General features: G+C 36.4%; 1 protein-coding gene across 5 annotated transcripts in view; it reads left to right on the forward strand.

Moving 5' to 3' along the window:
- LOC5566566 (uncharacterized family 31 glucosidase KIAA1161) overlaps positions 1 to 18,660 on the forward strand; it is a 68,977-nt gene extending 50,317 nt beyond the window's left edge. For 2 of the 5 annotated variants that reach the window (XM_021853470.1, XM_021853473.1), the window contains 5 exons: positions 8,112 to 8,280; positions 9,745 to 9,813; positions 15,848 to 15,943; positions 16,337 to 18,197; positions 18,258 to 18,656. In XM_021853470.1, coding sequence (XP_021709162.1) covers positions 8,112 to 8,280; positions 9,745 to 9,813; positions 15,848 to 15,943; positions 16,337 to 18,197; positions 18,258 to 18,394 — 2,332 coding nt within the window. In that variant the 3' untranslated portion in view covers positions 18,395 to 18,656. Of the gene's footprint in view, positions 1 to 8,111; positions 8,281 to 9,744; positions 9,814 to 15,847; positions 15,944 to 16,336; positions 18,198 to 18,257 lie in introns of all 5 variants that reach the window. The other 3 variants (XM_021853472.1, XM_001650911.2, XM_021853471.1) reach the window with 2 other exon arrangements.
- The last annotated feature ends 472 nt before the right edge of the window (positions 18,661 to 19,132 follow it).

The following is a 19,132-nucleotide window of genomic DNA, read 5'->3' on the forward strand; positions in this document are numbered from 1 at the left end:
TGAATATCTCGTGATTGATTGTACCCCGTTTGGCACGTTTTGTATAAGGCCGTTTGGCATAAGGTCCAGTGTCACGGGAAGTGAGTAGGACAGGGAGGACATGTACTACGCACAAAAATACCTGGGTAGGACAACCCATGGATTGTCCTACCCAAGATTAAAAAAAAACAAGTTCAGCTGAAAGTTTGAAAAATAAATTAAACTATTTATCATCTGTTCAATATATTAACATCGTACTTATTTTTATGGAGAATGGAAGACACTATATGGTTTTCCAATGTTTTCTCATGCTTAGTGAAGCGTGACATGGCTTTTGTATGACCCCCAAAAAGTGCTGGCTCGTGTGAAGCGCGTTTGAAGATATTTATAGTGAAAATCTTGGGAAATTCACTGTAGGTATTATTACAAGAAATTTCTTCAACTACTAGAAAAAATGATGGAGCAATCCTCTCCGGAATTTCTGAAACAATCAATAGATGGTTTCCTAAAAAAATCTACGCCCAATCCTGTATATGTTCTGGGACAAATTTACGTCAGCATTCCTGGAAGTAATTCTTGAGAATTTTCTGGAACATTCATAGAGTATTATCAAAAGATTCTTGAAGAATATTCGAAAGAAGTAATGCACTAAACTAAGACCAGTCGCAGTGATGGTGTTAGCGATTTCTAAACAGGCTATCACTCTTGATATTATTTATCAAAGCATTGCTACACAAATTAACAGAACTTTTGCTGTCCTCATGCAAAATTGTACAGGCTCCAGTGACTTGAACACGTTCAACATGCTCATCAAAACTTTCGTTTAAGATTTCCCTGATGAAGCTTTATCATAGTGGAATACTTTTAGGGTCTTTTAGATGAATCCCTTAAAAAATCTTATAGAGATTTCTCTACCAATCCTTCCAGAAATACTATTTTTCAAAGGATGCTTAGAAGAATTTCTCCAGAAATTGTTCCACGAAATCCATGAGAACTCCAAAGCTACTATTTCCAGTAGTTTCCCAAAACTATCCGAAAATTTCCTCCAGATATTTTTTTTACTATTCCTTCAACCTAATTCTCCAGTTGTTTCTCTAGGAAATGTCTACAGAATTTTCTCCGGGGAAATCCACAAAGGTTTATTACAAAGTTTTTGAAGAAAAAAAATGGCTCAAGTGTTTTTCAACGAAATTCTGCAAGAATTCTTCCGTCTGTTCATGTGGATTCCTTCAAGTATTCATCAACATTTCATCCCAGAAATTGAGGAGTTCTTTAAACTGCAGCTTTTCCAAAAAAAAACCTTAAAAAGTTTTAAAAAATCATATGCAATCTTCAAAAGTTTATTTTAGTTTTTACACCAGTTAATATGACAGATTTTTTTCCAATAGTTCCTCCAACCATTCCTCCTCAAATTTCTTCTGTGCAATATTTTAGGAAAAATTATCAGAGGTTACTTTGGGATTTTCTTTAGGAATTCTCTACGGATTTATATTTCTTAACAAATTTGTTGACATTTCCATGGAGACATTCCTGTAAGAATTCCTTTAAAATAAACTTTTAAAACATACTCTAGAAAATCTTAGTGTAGAAGGAATCTCTAGAGTAATTTCAGACGGCATCTTGACGGCGTTTTTGGAGAAGTTAAATATTGATTAAATTTTAGAAGATGTTTTAGCCAGGAGTCTTCGAATGTCTCAGGGAAAACGATGTATGAATCACTGGATAAAATCTTGGCGGAGTTAGGATTTTCTAAAAAAAATCTGAAAGAATTTAATTTCAGGAGAAATTCCTTTTCTGTGGTACTCCTTGGGAAAATCCAGTTTGAATTCTTGAAACGAAATTCTTGGAGAAATCCCTTGAGAAATAATTACTGAATGTACGCCACTAGAATTTTCCGGAGAAATATCTAAACATACCTGAAATAATTTCTGATGAAATTCTAAGAGAAGATCATAATAAACACATACACAACACGAGCACTAATACTTGTGGTAATGTAACGAATAATTCTTTAAAAAAATGGTCTTGGATCTTAGATAAATATGTACTCTGATGCTACGCAGAATCAAATTCTTATCTCCTGGCTCCTTTTAGGTTTCATTTTCTTGATTCCTGTTAGGTCTTTTGTCGTCCTCTAATAGTAAAAGGAATCAATTTAAGGTCTCCTTTTTCAGACAAAAGGTCTATAATTTCCTATTTTTAAGGTCCTCAATAGCTACTAGCCCTGTAAAGACAAAATACTTTCTTCGTCTTACAGTAACGACTGGCACTTTTTGTGTTCGAGCCCCTATATATAGTAATTTTCAATTTCCAGCCTAAGGTTCCATTCCATACTTTGTGCACAGTGAAGCAATGAAAAATGGTAATTTCATTGCTTCACTGTGCACAAAATATTTTTTAACGTTTGTCTTATCCATGGTTTAGAACGTGGACGCACATTTGATAAGGTCATTTGGCATAAAATTGTTTAGCATAATGACCGTTTAACACGATTGTCGTTTAGCATAATGATTGATTTAAAATGAGCAGTTTCAATCACACCAAAAAATGGCATCCTGAGTAGAGTTTTGATTAAATAATCAACAGTGGCTGTCAAAAATTATTGTAACATCACATTTTCACAAAAATATTTTTTTTATGCAAAACATTGAAAGCTTCAATCCAAAGACCTATTATCATTTTGTTTTGTACTAATCAATTCGAGAACAAGCCCGATGTCGTCAATGGGAGACAGAAGAAACGTAAAAACGAATGTCCCCTTAAGAAATCCTTGGTTTCAGATTCATTATGCCATTATGCCAGACGACTGTTATGCCCAATAACTTCATGCCACATAATCATTATACCAATGGACCTCATGTCAAATGACCAACCACTCTCGGGGATGGGATTCGATCCCATGTCTTCGGTGTGAGAGATATGTGTTCTAAACACTTGTCCGTCACTAATCGGCTTGTCCGTCTCTTATAATCTCACAATGCCTTGGAATCCAGAATAATTTTACCTGATTTGGACATACAAAGTTATTGAACAACAAACATGTTTAGGAACGAATATTGCTTATTTCTAAGCGTTGAACTTTTGAATTGTTTGGCTATCACAAATCATAGAAATATTTGATTGCCTGTAGTGCTCTACATGTTTGAACATTCAGTTTAAAAGATTGTTGACCATGGGATTTGATATGTCAATTGTCAATTCCTGGGTCAGTTTCACCAGAACCAACTTAATTGTTCAGTTTAGAACTATCAGTATACAATAAGATTGATCCCGGGCGATGCTCTGGAACACTCATTTAATAGGTATTGTTTGGGATTATGAAGTGGTCACAGATTGTTTCAAAAATACTGAGATAACCTCTCAGGTCTCCTTCAAAGTGGGTTGTAGTTCTTCTGACCTTCAAAACGCTCTTTGTAGCTTCTAATTGAGCAAATTGATGCAATGGCAAAAGATAAGTGATATATTTAGCGCTTTAGATTGCGTACTTTTTATTGCTCCAATTTTTAAAAGAGTTGCAACTCTTTGAAGTTTTCCAGATTTCTTTAAGCTACCTGTTAATTTGTTTTGGCCACCAAACCATTGATGCATAAAATACACCAAAGCCGTTTTTCCACTTAAAATGTTCCAGTTCAGATGGTTTTATCTCCACCGTTTACCAACCATTTTTTTCATTTATTCTGTGAAAAACTATAAAATAATTTTTGACAATTAGGGTGCCGGTACCAATGGTTGTAATGTACCAGTAGATTGGACTATGGAATAAAACGTACATTTTTTGATAAAAACGACATGTGCTATTTTTGGTGGATAGATCGCCTCTAGTTTAGTCGATTTGCCAAATTTCAGCTTTTTGTTTCATCAAAAAGTCATATAAATAATTAAGTTTGTGCCGTCGTGTTCCAGTAGTGGATCAATGGATGGAAGCAGTTTTTAAAATGGATGTATAAAAATGAAGAAAAGTCCCAGAGATATTCTTGATGCTTCATTCGAAAGATATTAATTGCTGTTCGAAGGGAAAAATGTTAAACCTGTATACAAATTTGCCTTTTTGTTTAAAATTTCTTGTATAATTCCCAAACGTCTACTACTGGAGCACTAGCGCAACTACTGGAACACGTGTACCAATAGTGGCTCAAGCGATTTTATGTTAAAAAATTAGTTTTATCACTCTTTTTATATTTTTCCTATATAGTAGAGGTTGAAATCTTTCTGTTGAGGCCAAAAGATCTCTGCTAAGGCTTTTCGTTATTTTGTTATGATTTTTTATAGCTTAGGTAGTCCACTAATGGCACCGGCACCCTATTGATAAAGATTTGTGAAAACCGCAGCGCGTTTGATCTACATACTCAATGCTCTGAAGACTGTATGATGATTCGACGCGTAGTATTTCTGCTACATCACTTTGCGTGTTGATGCATTGTTTTTTGTCACAATTAAACCTATCTGTAACATTTGAATCTATAGTTTTTACACAACTTTTTCAATAGTTATCAAATATTGAGGTAATCAGAGATATAACTCTATGAAGTTGGTCATTTTGTTTGGGAAAACGACTTTGCTGCCTTTGAAATGTCCGATACTGTAATTCTGGGTATCACAAATAAAAATGATGTTGAGCATTTTATGGCTATCATTAAAATGAAGGATTTAAACGTATTATGCTGATAGGATCTGTTGAAAATTAATTGGTTGAGATTTCGTTGAGATACAGTTGTTTGAAGTAAGAAAGATATACAGGTCGGACTCGATTATCCGGAGACTCGATTATCCGGTGACTCGATTATCCGGGATTCGATTATCCGGAATTTTAGACTCGATTATCCGGAGTATTTTTTTTTAATTCTTGTTTTTCAGTTTTTATACATAAATTTGTGATAATTTAGTATTGCAATATACAATTTGAATGGTTTAGCAGTTTTGGACGTAGGTAAGAAAAGTGGGATTTGCAGGGCTGTTACAAGTGGCGCGAATTTCGCGATTCTCGCGGATTTCGCGATTTTCGCGGATTTGTAGCGGATTTGGCCAGCCAAACGCGAAAATCACGGGTGGATAAAATTCTGTCGCGAAAATCGCGGATTTCCCTAATCTTGCGGCAAAAATTGCAGTTATATACATACAGTCGTGATTTCATAATTAGAAAATTTCTATTTAAAACAGAAAATCAAAGTCTTCTCCTTGAGAGCAGTAAAGTTGAGTTAATGTAGTCAGGGAAATATAAAGCAGTAACATTTTATTTGTAAATCATTTTCATTTTAGTTGGAGCCATTTTGTTTAAGGTCTCTATGCAATCAAGAGATAGTTCCTCCCTAAATTCTTAATGACATTAAGCTAAAATTCTATTCTATTGACAGTGATCTAAAGCTTCTTGACTTTAAGATAAACTGGAAATAGAAAAGTATACCGATCAAAACCTGTGAGTTTGAAGGATATTTCTCTTTCGTTAGAAAATATTAGAAAATGGCGCTCATTAAGACCACTCAGCACATTTGGCTTGGCTTTTAAATATTTGAAATCTGAAATGTGTCAAATTTACTGATCATGAATATAATATATCAAACTATTAAACCGTGTAGGAATGGTAAATTTGTTCAGCTTGATTACATAAATGCATGCCTTCAAAGTTTGTACGGATAATATGTGGACACTCAGGACACACTGAGTGTTAGCGCTGCATTCATAGTTGGTTACCCTATGAAATCTTAGGATCGATGGAAAGGTTTAAAACAATAGATAGCTCCGCAGTCAAATTAGGAGTTTTGTTAGTAAAGAATAAGTATTGTTAATCTAGAAGATACAAACTACTTCAAGTTAATGAAAAGCAGCACTTAAAAGTGTATGAATAATTTGAAATATTTGATGCAAATACAACTAAATAAAACCTCTTGCAGTTTAAGGTGATCACCATAAAACCGCTTTACGATCTGCTTTGAAACACAGTACAACGATTGAATCAGCACCACAACACACTGGTTAAAATGTTAGCACTTGGTGAAATCCGTCAAAATAATAATAGTTTTGCTTGGTGAATTTTTAGTTTAGCAGCAATTTTGTAATAAAAAATGGATCATTTATAAATTAGTAACTTTGGAGAAAACTGTTGAACACCGATGAGTGAAGAAAAATTTAATCAAATCAAATTTATGCTACGTACGTAATATTAGTTTTTTTTTCTAAATGTGCAGTACAATGACGAATTTTGTGATAATGAAATTGAAGAGATATTTAAAGTTATCTGTCGAAGTTTCATGCGTTTTGCTCAGAGGAAAATGAAGTTACAACATGCCAAAGTTGAGAATTTTCGGCTTTCACTACTATTATTCTGAACACAAATTAATAAAATATTATTGTGTTTTTTTGTGAAAGTTTTTAATTTCATATGTTTTAATATATACCATCAGTGCACCAGTTTCCGCTCATGTTCCAGTAGCCCGCTCACACTGAAAAAAGATAAGTTTACACAACGAAAATTTGAAAACTTTAGCCGCTATACAATTCAAATTGACAAATAGAATCATACTGTGGACATTTTTTTTGTGTGTATTTACTCAAATTACCTTACTTTTTAAACTCGTGAGCGGGCTACTGGAACATGAGCGGATACTGGTACGTTGACGGTATAAGGTCTAGTTAAAATTTCATCAAAATTGATTTATAGTTGGCTCAAATCTGGCCTGTAGAGTTGGATATTTTGTGTCAAACGTCGAGAGTTTTTTAAATGTATAGTCCAATGTACAATGTACAAAAAATTGTTAAAAATATTAAATTATCACAACAATCTTGTATTTTTACCTCAAACTGATTGAGTATTAAGACTTGAAGTTTTATAAATTTCCTCATCTCATTTAAAAAAAGGAAACAATATTTTTTGCAACATATTTTTTTTGAGAGATTATGATGGTGTTTGCCTATCCAGGTATTTCATGAAATTTAATAATATAAGTAATCATTAATAACTACATTTTGTATCTCCTATTGTATGCAAAGATCATATCGAATTGTGTAAAGTATAGTTGCAAACTAGGCTTCCTCTCTGCTTGTAGTGACATTACCATTTATTAAATTGCATGATTTTCTATAAAAAAATATATTGAAATGTTGATGACAAATACATTTCGAGTGATATTGTTGAATACAATTTTCTCCATAAAAAAAACTCGAATTATTGAATTTTTCCTTTTTTTCTGCCTAGTGACGCAACTGGAGTAAATTAAACATATTTCATAATTTAACTCTACCCTTAGTGTTGACAGAAATCCGTATACCAACTTGTCTTGCTCAATTGTAGATACTTTAACATAAGGCGAAAATAATCACTTAGTATCATTAAAAACTAGATTTTGATCAAGCACGTTTACGATTTTTTTCTAATGAGTAGTAAACTGCCCATAAACGCATGTCAGTCCCATGTGAATAGGAAATCCAGCAAACATGGGACTGACATGCGTTTATGGGCAGTAAATATGTCAATGACACAGATTTTTTTTTAGGCGCGTATTGAAGTTCCTAGGCGCGGATCGAATTTCTGAAGTCGCGATTTTCGCGGATACGATTTTAAGATTTTTGTAACAGCCCTGGATTTGGAAAAGAGATTTTTTGTGTATGCTGGTAAAAACTTTATTTTTTTCACAAGACCCCTAATATTCCTAGGAATAATTTATGGCGTTGCCACTGCATCATATAAATGAAACAACGAAAAAAGATAATATTTAAGTTCATTTATCGCAGATTCTAATTTTTCCTTTAGTGATTCGATTATCCGGAGGATTCTATTATCCGGAGTGAAAAAAAATCGATACTCCGGAAAATCGAGTCCGACCTGTATGTACTATAGTTGGTGAAATTAAAGAACCAAATTTTGCTGATTTGTTTTCACTTAAGATGGCGTCAGAAATTGAAAACATACTCAATAAATCCAAAATTTTGAGAAATGCCCATTACACAGTGGGGAAATCTATAAACAGGCTATTTTGTTAATTTCAATTTTTGAGGTTTAGTCCGGCCATGCGCCACTACTGTGCGACAAGTGACGATATGGTGCACTGAAACTAACTAGCCGATACGACGATTCTACTCAAAACCTCTAATTGATGTTCTGTGTACCGTTTTTTTTTGTGGTGTGTCACTATCTGCAGGAACCTCTTCCGGAGTAGACGCCGTGGATCGATTGCCCCGCTGCCGGCGCTGAGACTCAACGATAAGGAAATGATGGCGAACGACTTCGACACGCAGAGCGTGCTGAGCAATCAGAATTCCATCACCAGCATCAACTCGCTGGCCAGTTTGCTCAAGGAGAAGATGCAGGTAAGACTTTCGATTGTTGATCATATCGGTTCATGAATCCGAATTTAGTAAATGTGGCATTTATCCGGAAAAGAAAAAAAAAAATAAGGAAAGTTCAGTACAAATACGATGCCGTTCACGGAACGGTGCTTTTTCGAGTGCGCAGTTTCGTGTCGAACAGTCTCCAACGACAGTGAATTCCCTTTTCGTCGTGCCATAAACACACCTCTAGAAAGCACTATAAGTGCACAAGAAATGAGTTTAATTGAATAATGACTGCCGACTGTGATCAAGAAGACGAGCGCGACGGACGAGAAGTGCGCGATTTCAATCTATCACAATCGTTGTCTGCCGTCATTGGCGTAGCTAGGGGGTAGGGTACACACAGGGTTCTGGGTTTCTAGGGGCCCGCAGTTACATCTTTTTCAGGACCCCCAAATTTAACTCCGCATCGGGCCTCGAAAACCCTAGCTACGCCACTGTAGCTGCCGTTAAAGTCACGCGAGGGGTTTCTCGCGACCGGAATCAGCCGGATCTATGAGTTGCAATTTTACCGTTCGGTAATATCCACCGGCAGTAATGACGCTACCGATGACTCATTGATTGGGAAGGGAAATCGGCGTCATCAATAGCAGCGAAACAAGTCACGTGATTGAATGCAACTTTGGATGGCTGTTGCAGTTAGGTATTTACCGGTTACGTTCGGTATTAACGGGAATATGTTTCTAAAGGACAAATCTACGACTTTTTCATCCTTGAATGCGTCGCTTTCTTCCTGCTGAGATTTAACAGTATATACAGTCAGTGACAAAAGTTAGTAATCAAATGCTTATTTTAGTCCTTTAATTGTATCATTTCAAACAATACATTAATTTCTTATATCTAGATGGTCTGAGTTAGACAACATTATCATCCTAATTCGGTATAAACAAAATTAAGCTTTTATTAACATTATCTTAACAACATATTAATTTTCTTTTGCCGTAGCAGTACTAATTAATCGTGGCAATAGAAGATTGAACGATTTTTGACTAAAATTATTAATAATTTTATTCGGCATTTGTTTCAATGTTTTAACATTGGATATTTTATGCAACTCATTAGTACTATACCAGTGAGGGATCTTCAGAATCATTTTCAAAATTTTATTTTGAATCCTTTGCAGAGCTTTCTTAAGACACAGTTTTGATTTTCTGTTGATGAGTGGATAAAGACCTCTCATGTATTTGCTTCATTTGCCTCGAATGTCCTCAATGTGATTTTTGAAAGTTCAATTTTTATCTGACTTGAGCAGTAACCAAATGGGGATCGGTAGTTTAACTACCAGAGGCTCTCGTATCCCAACATGTATATGTTGTATGGAAAGTTAGCAATTGGTTACTATCTTCTGTCACTGACTGTAGTTGCAATTTATCATTCATTCATTTATTCATTCATTCATCGTTCGCCAGTATCATTTCCATCATGTTTCCTTCTCCATTACAGCTCATCCCACGATCATCGCACGGAAAAGATTATTTTACATTCACGACCCCACATTTTACATCACCACTGGTATGTTGCAGAATGCTATGTGTTATGCCTTTCTTCTAGTTATTACTTCTGGTTGCATGTAGCCTTCTGTGTGAAATATGGTGTAAAACTTTACTTATAACTCAAAGAAAAATCTTAGCTTAGCAAACTTTCTAACTCAGAGTTTTTCAAGCCACTCATTGGTAATCAATAAGGGATTTTCGGTAGTTTAGTTGTAACAATTAAAACGATATTTTTTGTATGCTCGACGTTTGAATGGACTATACACTATGATTAGAAAACTGAGCTTTTTGCCTAGTGGATGAAACTATATGGGAGCAGGAAGGGGACATATTTGTCTTGATATTCCTCCAGGTTGTTGCCCTGAGTTCATACCAGGGGTTTCTCCAAGAATTCCTCCAGGGATTGTTTTAGAATTTGTCTCAAAAAGTACTTCGATTTGCTTCACGTAGGCTTAAGAATTTCTCCGAAAGATTTCTCACGAGTCCATCAAACATTCTTTTAGGAATTCATCATCGAAATCGCTAAAAGGGTCGCCTCATGAATTGATTCATTAATTCTTGCAAATATTTCTTCAAAATATACTAGTCATATTTTGAAGATTTCTTTAAGTATTCGTCTAAGCCAGTGGTCCTTAGCCTTACTGATCACGCTGCTGGTCTCAGAACACGGCCACAAGATACAGTAGCGTTGCTAGGGGGTGCGGTTCGCACTGGGCCCCGAGTTTATAGGGGCCCTCAAATCGTGGTTAGAGTTTCATTTAATATTATTATTTGGGATTTTTCCCTCCAATAGACTCACGCCTGAAATAAATTGTCCAACCAAAATATTCTCCCACCATGTTTGCCATATATTGGATGGCGTCGCAACTAACAAAATCAACATACATATAACGCACACTGTTGGATTGTGCATTGAATGAAAAGTGTGTGCTTCTGATAAACTGCCATATAAACTAACGTATTTCCACACATTGAAAATTTGCACTACAATCTATTCGTCAACAAAACGAACAATAAATTCTAGGAAACTGACAAACACGTTAACAAGCAGATAATAACTCAGTTTTAAGGTGACCTTGATCAATCTTTAGGTGCTCCATAATCAATGGTATTAGTGATTAGCTAGCTTATTTAAAATTCATTTACAATAATTCGGTATAATATTGTAATTCAATCGGATCTACCTAAATGTGCAGGGTCCATAATCGTATCTGAAACTGATTTGGAGGAATGTTCCAGACTATATCCTTCAACAAGCCGTTTGAAATTTCAATTATAACTGAGAAAATAAATTAGATACCATCTTCGGGACATGGTATCACAATATGACAATATGACATGGTATGACAATCACCATGATTTGAAGTGTTCTTACATTGGATTTGCTCTACTGTCTCTAGCATTAGACTCTGATGTGAAAAGTCGTTGATTTTGAACATCACTTCCTTTATATGAAAGCAATCATTGACAGCTCGCTGTATAAAGTGATTTAGATCAATTCAACCACTTTCAACAGATGCGAGTTGGTATCGAGGTTAGTCACAAGAAATGCACTCCGAAGATTGAAGGTTCAAATCGGAGTCGGGCGGAAACGTTTAATTTATTTCAAATCAAAACATGCAAATTGCAAGATTCAAAACGTTGAATTCAAGTGCTGTTACCTTGATATAGTCAAGATTGAACAGTAGTACAAATCTAAGTGCAGAACTGTTTATAACACGGTGCTTATTTTTTACTGTGTACAAAAAATATGTACGGGATTGGCGTATTAACTTCGATGGAGCTTACCACCATTATTGTTTTTGATGGGGAATCGCGAACAACTAATGAAAATGGCCTTTTTCATTATTTTACTAATATTTTTTCTACATAAAAGTTGAAATAACTCGAAATTGGCTACTTCACGAAAAGTGATCGGGATAATCATTATGGTTCAGAATGATTTAAAGGGTTTTATTGTTTCATCAAAAAGTGATTACTTAAACAAAAAAAAAAGGAATTTTTAAAAATGACTTAAAGTTGTTATGTATCAGCCAAACATTTTACTAAAAATTCCCCCATCCATCTTCATCCAAGTTTGTCTCAAACATCTGTTCTCTATCAAGATTCTAGGGTGAAAATTTAAAAATATTCAAAGCGGAGTTTTCTTGTAATTTAAAAATTTAAATTCTAAATTTTCTTTGATAAAAAAAAATCGAGTTTATTTTTTCTTGTGGCCCAAACGATTCAATACAACTTTTCCTCTTCAATTATGTTTATTTTGAGCTAGAATTTTCAAATAAATTGCATTGTTTAACTTATTAAATTATTCTTGGAGTAAAATGATCTAATAATCTACGGGATATATTTATTCTTCCATGACAATGACAATCCAATAATGTGAAACGTTTACAGTAAATCGAAGACGGTCGAGTTCACTGCCTGACCGTTTTGTCATGAAATTTGTCAGGAACATTTTGCTCTTTGAACCTTTTCAATTGCGTACTGCGATCAGGAATAAGAGCTTTCTTGAGCGATTCCTTGCAGGAATTTTCCATGCATCAAGATAGGCCAAGAAATTACTTTTCAGCAGCGAATCAGGCTTTAATCAGCAAACTTTTGCTCCACACATGTTTCGAATGTTTGCTCCACCTGTGAGCCAACAGTTTGTTTTTAGACAATGGATTTTGAAACTCTTAACTTAAAATGGATAAATATTTTCACATAAGTTTGTTTCGAAAAATTTTAGTCAATAGGTCATAACCTTACTTTTGACGTTGGATAACGTCTTACGGCAACATATGGGGGTACAATTCAGAAAAACGAAAAATTGAGCATGTAACGAAAAATGGTCAGGTTTTGACCGCTAATAACTCAGTCATTTATCGATAGATTTTCAATATTTATCCATGAATCGATTGGAAATTTATCTACGCGTCGATTCAAATGGAGGACACTATTGATTATTAGCAACAAACTATTGAAATATCGTAAAACGTTGACCCCTTTCTTATCTAACCAATCACGTTCAAGCACATTTTTCGGTTCCGCTTCCCACTATAAAAGCGCACCGCACCCTGCTTCTTCCCTCATTCTTCTTTTTGCCGTCAGACTGTGAACACGGTCGGCAAGCAAATTTCGAGAGTCATTCGCGTCCTCAGTTCAGTTTTCAATAGGACGCGAAAACAACACGCATTAGAACCGAAGAACCACGCATTTCGGAGCCGCAGCAACTGAAGCCGTTCATTTGAGTGCACCAGCCAGCATAATCGTTTTCGGCCAGAAATCGTCGCTACCAGCCAGTGCTCCGCTGTCATTGCCATGCGGGAAGCTAGCGTGGTCATTCTGGTTCATTAGATCGAGCGGCACAGCCGTCACCGTCCGTGTAATATTCCCTAATTTGTACGAGATGGCTGAAGAAAATCGACCAAAGCCGCTTGTTGAAGCGCACATCGTCATCCGCACCGCAAATCTCATCGGGCGAGGAGGATTGCAATCAGTGCGCCGTCAAAGTGTGTCTGTGTTACGCAAATTCAACAATTCAATCGGCACTTTTCAGAGCCAACAAATGTGTTTTAAAGAGTTGATTGTGTAATATTCTTTAATTTGTTCGAGATGGCTGAAGAAAATCGACCAAAGCCGCCAAAATGTGTCCGTGTTACGCAAATTCAACAATTCAATCGGCCCTTTCCGGAGCCAACAAATGTGTTTTAAAGAGTTATTTGTATAATATTCCCTAATGTGTTTACCACATACTTGCTATAATCTTTTAATTCATCTCATAGCATCATACAATAATTGATTTATTACGAATAATTGACAATACGGCAATTTGAGGATGTTTCCGAAGACGCTGCTGCAGTGCCGTCGGGATGCAATAACAGCATAATGCTAATCTTGTAATTCCCTTACCCAGACATCAGTTTCATATAGCCTATTTCCCAGATAAGAAAACGAAGAATATGAAAGGAGGAGCATCATCTGCTATTCTAAGGGTATAAAGCATCCCTCCTTCGTTGAATCTGGTTTCATTCTGTTTTCGCTTTCGAGCTGGTAAGAGCTTCTCCAAACCTGCTCAGCTCCTCGCTACCAGAGGCAAGCTGTTGTACGAGATGGCTGAAGAAAATCGACCAAAGCCGCTTGTTGAAGCGCACATCGTCATGCGCATCGCAAATCTCATCGGGCGAGGAGGATTGAAATCAGTGCGCCGTCAAAATGTGTCCGTGTTACGCAAATTCAACAATTCAATCGGCCCTTTTAAGAGTCAACAAATATGCTTTAAAGAGTTGATTGTGTAATATTCCCTAATTTGTTCGAGATGGCTGAATAAAATCGACGAAAGCCGCTTATTGAAACGCACATCGTCATCCGCACCGCAAATCTCATCAGGCGAGGAGGATTGAAACCAGTGCGCCGTCAAAATGTGTCCGTGTTACGCAAATTCAACAACTCAATCGGCCCTTTTGAGAGCCAACAAATGTGTTTTAAAGAGTTATTTGTATAATATTCCCTAATGTGTTTACCACATACTTGCTATAATCTCATAATTCATCTCATAGCTAATTCATCTCATAGCATCATACAATAATTCTCGCAGAACATTACGAAAGGACCTATCTAACATTGAGAGGCTCTCCTTGTTTACTTTCTCTTTCATTAATAACTGAGTCACATTAACCTCTTCTGTTGCGTTTTTTGTATGAAACGCTAGTCAAGGAAATTGACTTTCGATTTATTTGTATAATATTCCCTAATGTGTTTACCACATACTTGCTATAATCTCTTAATTCATCTCATTCCATCATACAATAATTGATTAATTGACAATACGGCAATTTGAGGCTGTTTCCGAGGACGCAGCGTAGTTAACGTCATGCAATCGGGTCTTGTACACAGCCCCCTTTGATTTTTGTATAGAAATAAAAATAAATTAAAATATAAATTGTATGGCGCGTGAGAAATCTGAAACCCCCTCCCCCCATGAACCTTTATGTAATAAATGGATGGCCCCTAAGGATATTATTTCCATCTATTAAATGTAAGGACTAAAGAATATGATTATCTCTGGGATTATTCATAAGGAACGGTCGCATTTCCCAAGTGATCCATTTCATTCATAATTTTCTTGTCAATTATCGCAGTCATGATCATTGATTAGTTGCGAGTTTGGTAATGCATTCCCTATTACGGACATCATTTTCATACTACAAACAGATCACCCAAAACTCTTTCTCTGTTTATTTGGAGAGCAAAAGTTACCGCCCATGCTTCTTCTTCCATCGACCGGTTCTATCGGTGTTGAAGTGTTAACCGAACCAACCAAATAATAACACTCAATATCCATAATAGATCAGAATTGACATGCAACAAATAGTTTGAAAATTGATTAGATTTTTAGATTTCTAGGTAAATCTTTCATAAGTTCGTGACGGTCCTAAATCAGGAAATAGAAGAAGCTAACGTTATCCAACGTCAACTTGGCGGTCGTATCTCGGAAACAACCTCTTACTTTTTTCTTTTCAGTTATCTTAGTATATCTGGAAATATAGATAAATCCACTTTTGCCCACCTTACTCTACTTTGTTCTTTTGTCGAACAAAACGATTAATATTTTTGCCTTTGAATGAAAAACCCGGAATGTGATAAATTAACTCAGATCTGAATTCGAAGTCGCAGTTTTATTTTCACATCGGGAGCAAAGGTGCTAAATGGTTCGATATTGAGCCTCCGATTATTCCTTAATAGAACTGGTAAACATTATTCTGACAATTCGCCGTATCTTGCATTTAGCGCTTAGGAGCCGTTCAATGATTACGTAAGATTTTTGTAAGAAGAGCAATCCTTACATTCTTATCGATTTACTAAAATTTTCTCAAATGGAGTAGTGAAAGCGGGTATTGAAAGATCAATAATGCTGTAATTCGTTCACGCCCCCTATTCATTAGTTAAGCTCAGATCTGATGGTATTTAATTAGACAACAAAATATCTTAATACATTTTCTTGTATCAATATTTGTCTCGCCTCGCATGCAAGCGATTTTAATTATCACTGTTGTTTTTTTTATATTTTTCAGAACGTTCCGGCTATGATTCGGAAAAAGAAAAGAGAGACCAAAGACTACAAGCTGCGCGTCTTTGTCGGCATGCTGTTCCTTATCATTGTATTTCTTGTAAGTTTACTATAAATATTTACTTCCTTGGAAGCTAATCTCGGTCTCAAGCAGCAGATTCTCAATCGCTGAGGCACATGCATGAGGATCGTTCAGAAACTACGTGCACGAGCTGCGGAGAAATTCACGCTCCATTGTTCATATTTCGCCATCACGTTAAACTTATTTAGAAACATGATCCAATTCTTTAGTGCTATTATGTATTTTTTTAGACAATCCTCTTCAAACGAACATACTCACCTATTTTCTATTCTGCTCTAATATTTTATCAAAACTTTACCATACTATCAAAGGCCTAAAATGTAATTTATGAACAATCCTTTTCGAATAAATTTACTTATCTAATTAACGTTCTGCTCTGATTTTTATTCAAAAAAAAAAAAAAACAAATAGGTTGGATATGCGTATATCATGTACAATCAGAAGCTACTAGCTAAATCCTACTTTGAGAGCGTGAAGCTGAACAAACAGACAAGGGCGCTGCGGATTCTGGATTCAAAGGGGAATGACGTGCTGCTGACTGGAATGCTGGGCGTGGACATCACCATTGATAAGCCGTACAAATGTTTGGCGAAGGATCTTCGGACAGATGGCAGCGTTTGCTACGAATGGAACTCTGTCGTTAGGTTGTACATGAATCAGGATAAGACTGTTGCGCAGGATATCAAGTGCTACAGCTTCAGTTGGGAAACACTGGTGGATAACTACTATCCAACGGATTGTTTCGACTTGGGAGAAGAAGTTTACTGGTACGGTGGAGGCCTTACCAAGAATGTAGACTACTTATTGAACAAGGCGTCATTCGATTTTGCCCCTTTTGTAACAGGTGACATCAACGCAAAGCAGTGGGGCAATGCATTGAAGAGGTACTTTTTGAACACAAAGGGTATTGCGATTCTGGTGGATGAACGCACTCCACTGTACGTCAGTATTAACCGCAATAACAATAATCAGATTTGTCTACGCGGCAAGAACGATAATTTTGCATACGTAAACAAACTTGCAAACTATTCTTCTTTGGATTACAAGGTATGCACAGGCCCAGATATGAAGACCGTCCATAATGGTCTGACGCAAAAGAGTTTGTGGGACGGATTGACGGAAAACGACAATGCCATCATAAAATCTCTTCTCAAAGAGCCAGTTTGGCAAATTCCAGCATTTTCCCAAGATGAACTGACAGAAACAGTTATCTACAATTACACGGAGAACGTTATTGCATCAGGATATCTACACGTAGGCCACGTCCTGATCAACGAGTTCTGGCAGAAAAATATTGGTGATTTCAAGTTCGATCCTGACCGGTTCCCCACTCTTGAAGATACCTTTAACATTCTTCATCGCCGAGGATTCCGAATCTCACTCTCAATCCAACCTTTCATTAGTACAGAAAGTGAAAACTTCTTGGAAGCAGTTGACAAGAAACTTCTTATTTACGAACGTGAATCTGAACGAAGTATTCCTGCTCTGACGCGCTACAAAAGCTTGGCCAGTGCCGGTGTCCTCGATATAACGAATAACGAAACCTTACCTTGGTTGAGAAATCAATTACAGAAAATCAAAGAATCAGTCGGAATTGATTCGTTCTACCTGGATTTTGGTAATGCGTACAGCATGCCAAGATATTATCAGTGCTCAACTACTTTAGACAATCCGGATCAGTACAAATCTATCTTCATGAAACGCGTCGAGGGTAACATCAATATTTTTGGAGTTTCAAGTGCCATTACAGTTCCTCGTCCTCCAGCATTCCTCAGTCTTCCACCGGTCAACAGTTCTTGGATAGGCCTTCGAAGCATAATCCCTACCGTTCTCTCATATGGAGTTATCGGCTTTCCATTCATCATGCCTGGTCCGGTTGGAGGAGATTTTGTACTGACCTCGAACTACACAAAAATGCATTCCTTCTATCCGATGAGAGCTCCTCCACTGCCCGAAGTAGAACTGTACATTCGATGGATCCAGATGGCTACCTTCCTACCAGTTCTTCGCTTCACACATCTTCCTTCTGAGTACAAGAACGATTCGCTGACGGACATAGCCAAGGAGCTGTCGATCATTCGTCAGAAAACGGTAATGCCCTTGCTGGAGCAGTACTCTAGCGTGGCGATGGATGAAGGGCTACCCATCATCCGCCCACTCTGGATGATGGATGCGACCGACGTAAATTGTTTGTATATTGACGATGAGTTTTCGATCGGAGATGGATTGATTGTGGCACCGATAATCTATCGCAGTGATACCAGCAGAGAAGGTGAGTTTCAACTTGGAATGTTCTTTGGATATCATTTCATTAACCTATTTTACATTTCAGTGTATCTACCGCAAGGCGTTTGGAAGGATGGAATCGATGGATCTTTGCGTAAAGGCAGCCGGTGGATTCACAACTACCATGTGCCATTGAACAAGGTGGCATATTTTGTTAAAATGCCCGATAATACGCGCTTTTAGGGCATGGTCCCCTACAAAATAGTCAAAATGGTTATGAATCACAGTGATTTGGGCATTCCAGCAAGTAACCCTTGCCCTTAAAAGATATCGAAAATTTAGTTTTAATTTATCTCATTGAGCCTCAGTCAGCCTAGTTAATCAAAAGATAAGGGCTTAGCCAAAAAAGTATTAAGTTAATGTGTTAAGTTTCACTCATTTCAGTAGCTACTCAATTAAAAAGAAATTCTTTCATATTCTGAGTAAATAAAGTCGAACAAAGAAATTAACCTTATAAATGCCACACCGCCAACCATGCCGGACAAAAAGCTGATCGTCATCTCAAATCTCTTCATTTAACAGATTCGTCTCAAATTATGAACATAAAAATGTATGTATAATTATTTTTTTATTATAAAATTTTAATGCACACATTTTGAAGTCGATTTCACGGCTATAGGTCCGTGATGGTTGGAGGCTGAAATATGGTTTTTTTTTGTTCTTGAGTCTGTGACGAATCTGACAGTCCGAACATTTTTTCTTATATTTTTGCCGCAATTATTATTAACTTCATACATGCTATTTATTTATTTTTATTTTTTATTTCTTTTCTGGTTAGTTTCGTTACAGATCTGGATATCCTGTCCCATCAACATAGAAATCTAAATAGCTTAAGAAATCCTGGGGGGGAGACGGTCGAGCCAAGCGTGACAAGCCTTACAAAAATTTCGGAGGACTCATACAAAAAGTGTGACAAGGGGG

Source organism: Aedes aegypti, chromosome 3 (genome assembly GCF_002204515.2).
Source record: "Aedes aegypti strain LVP_AGWG chromosome 3, AaegL5.0 Primary Assembly, whole genome shotgun sequence".
NCBI classification, from domain to species: Eukaryota; Metazoa; Arthropoda; class Insecta; order Diptera; family Culicidae; genus Aedes; species Aedes aegypti.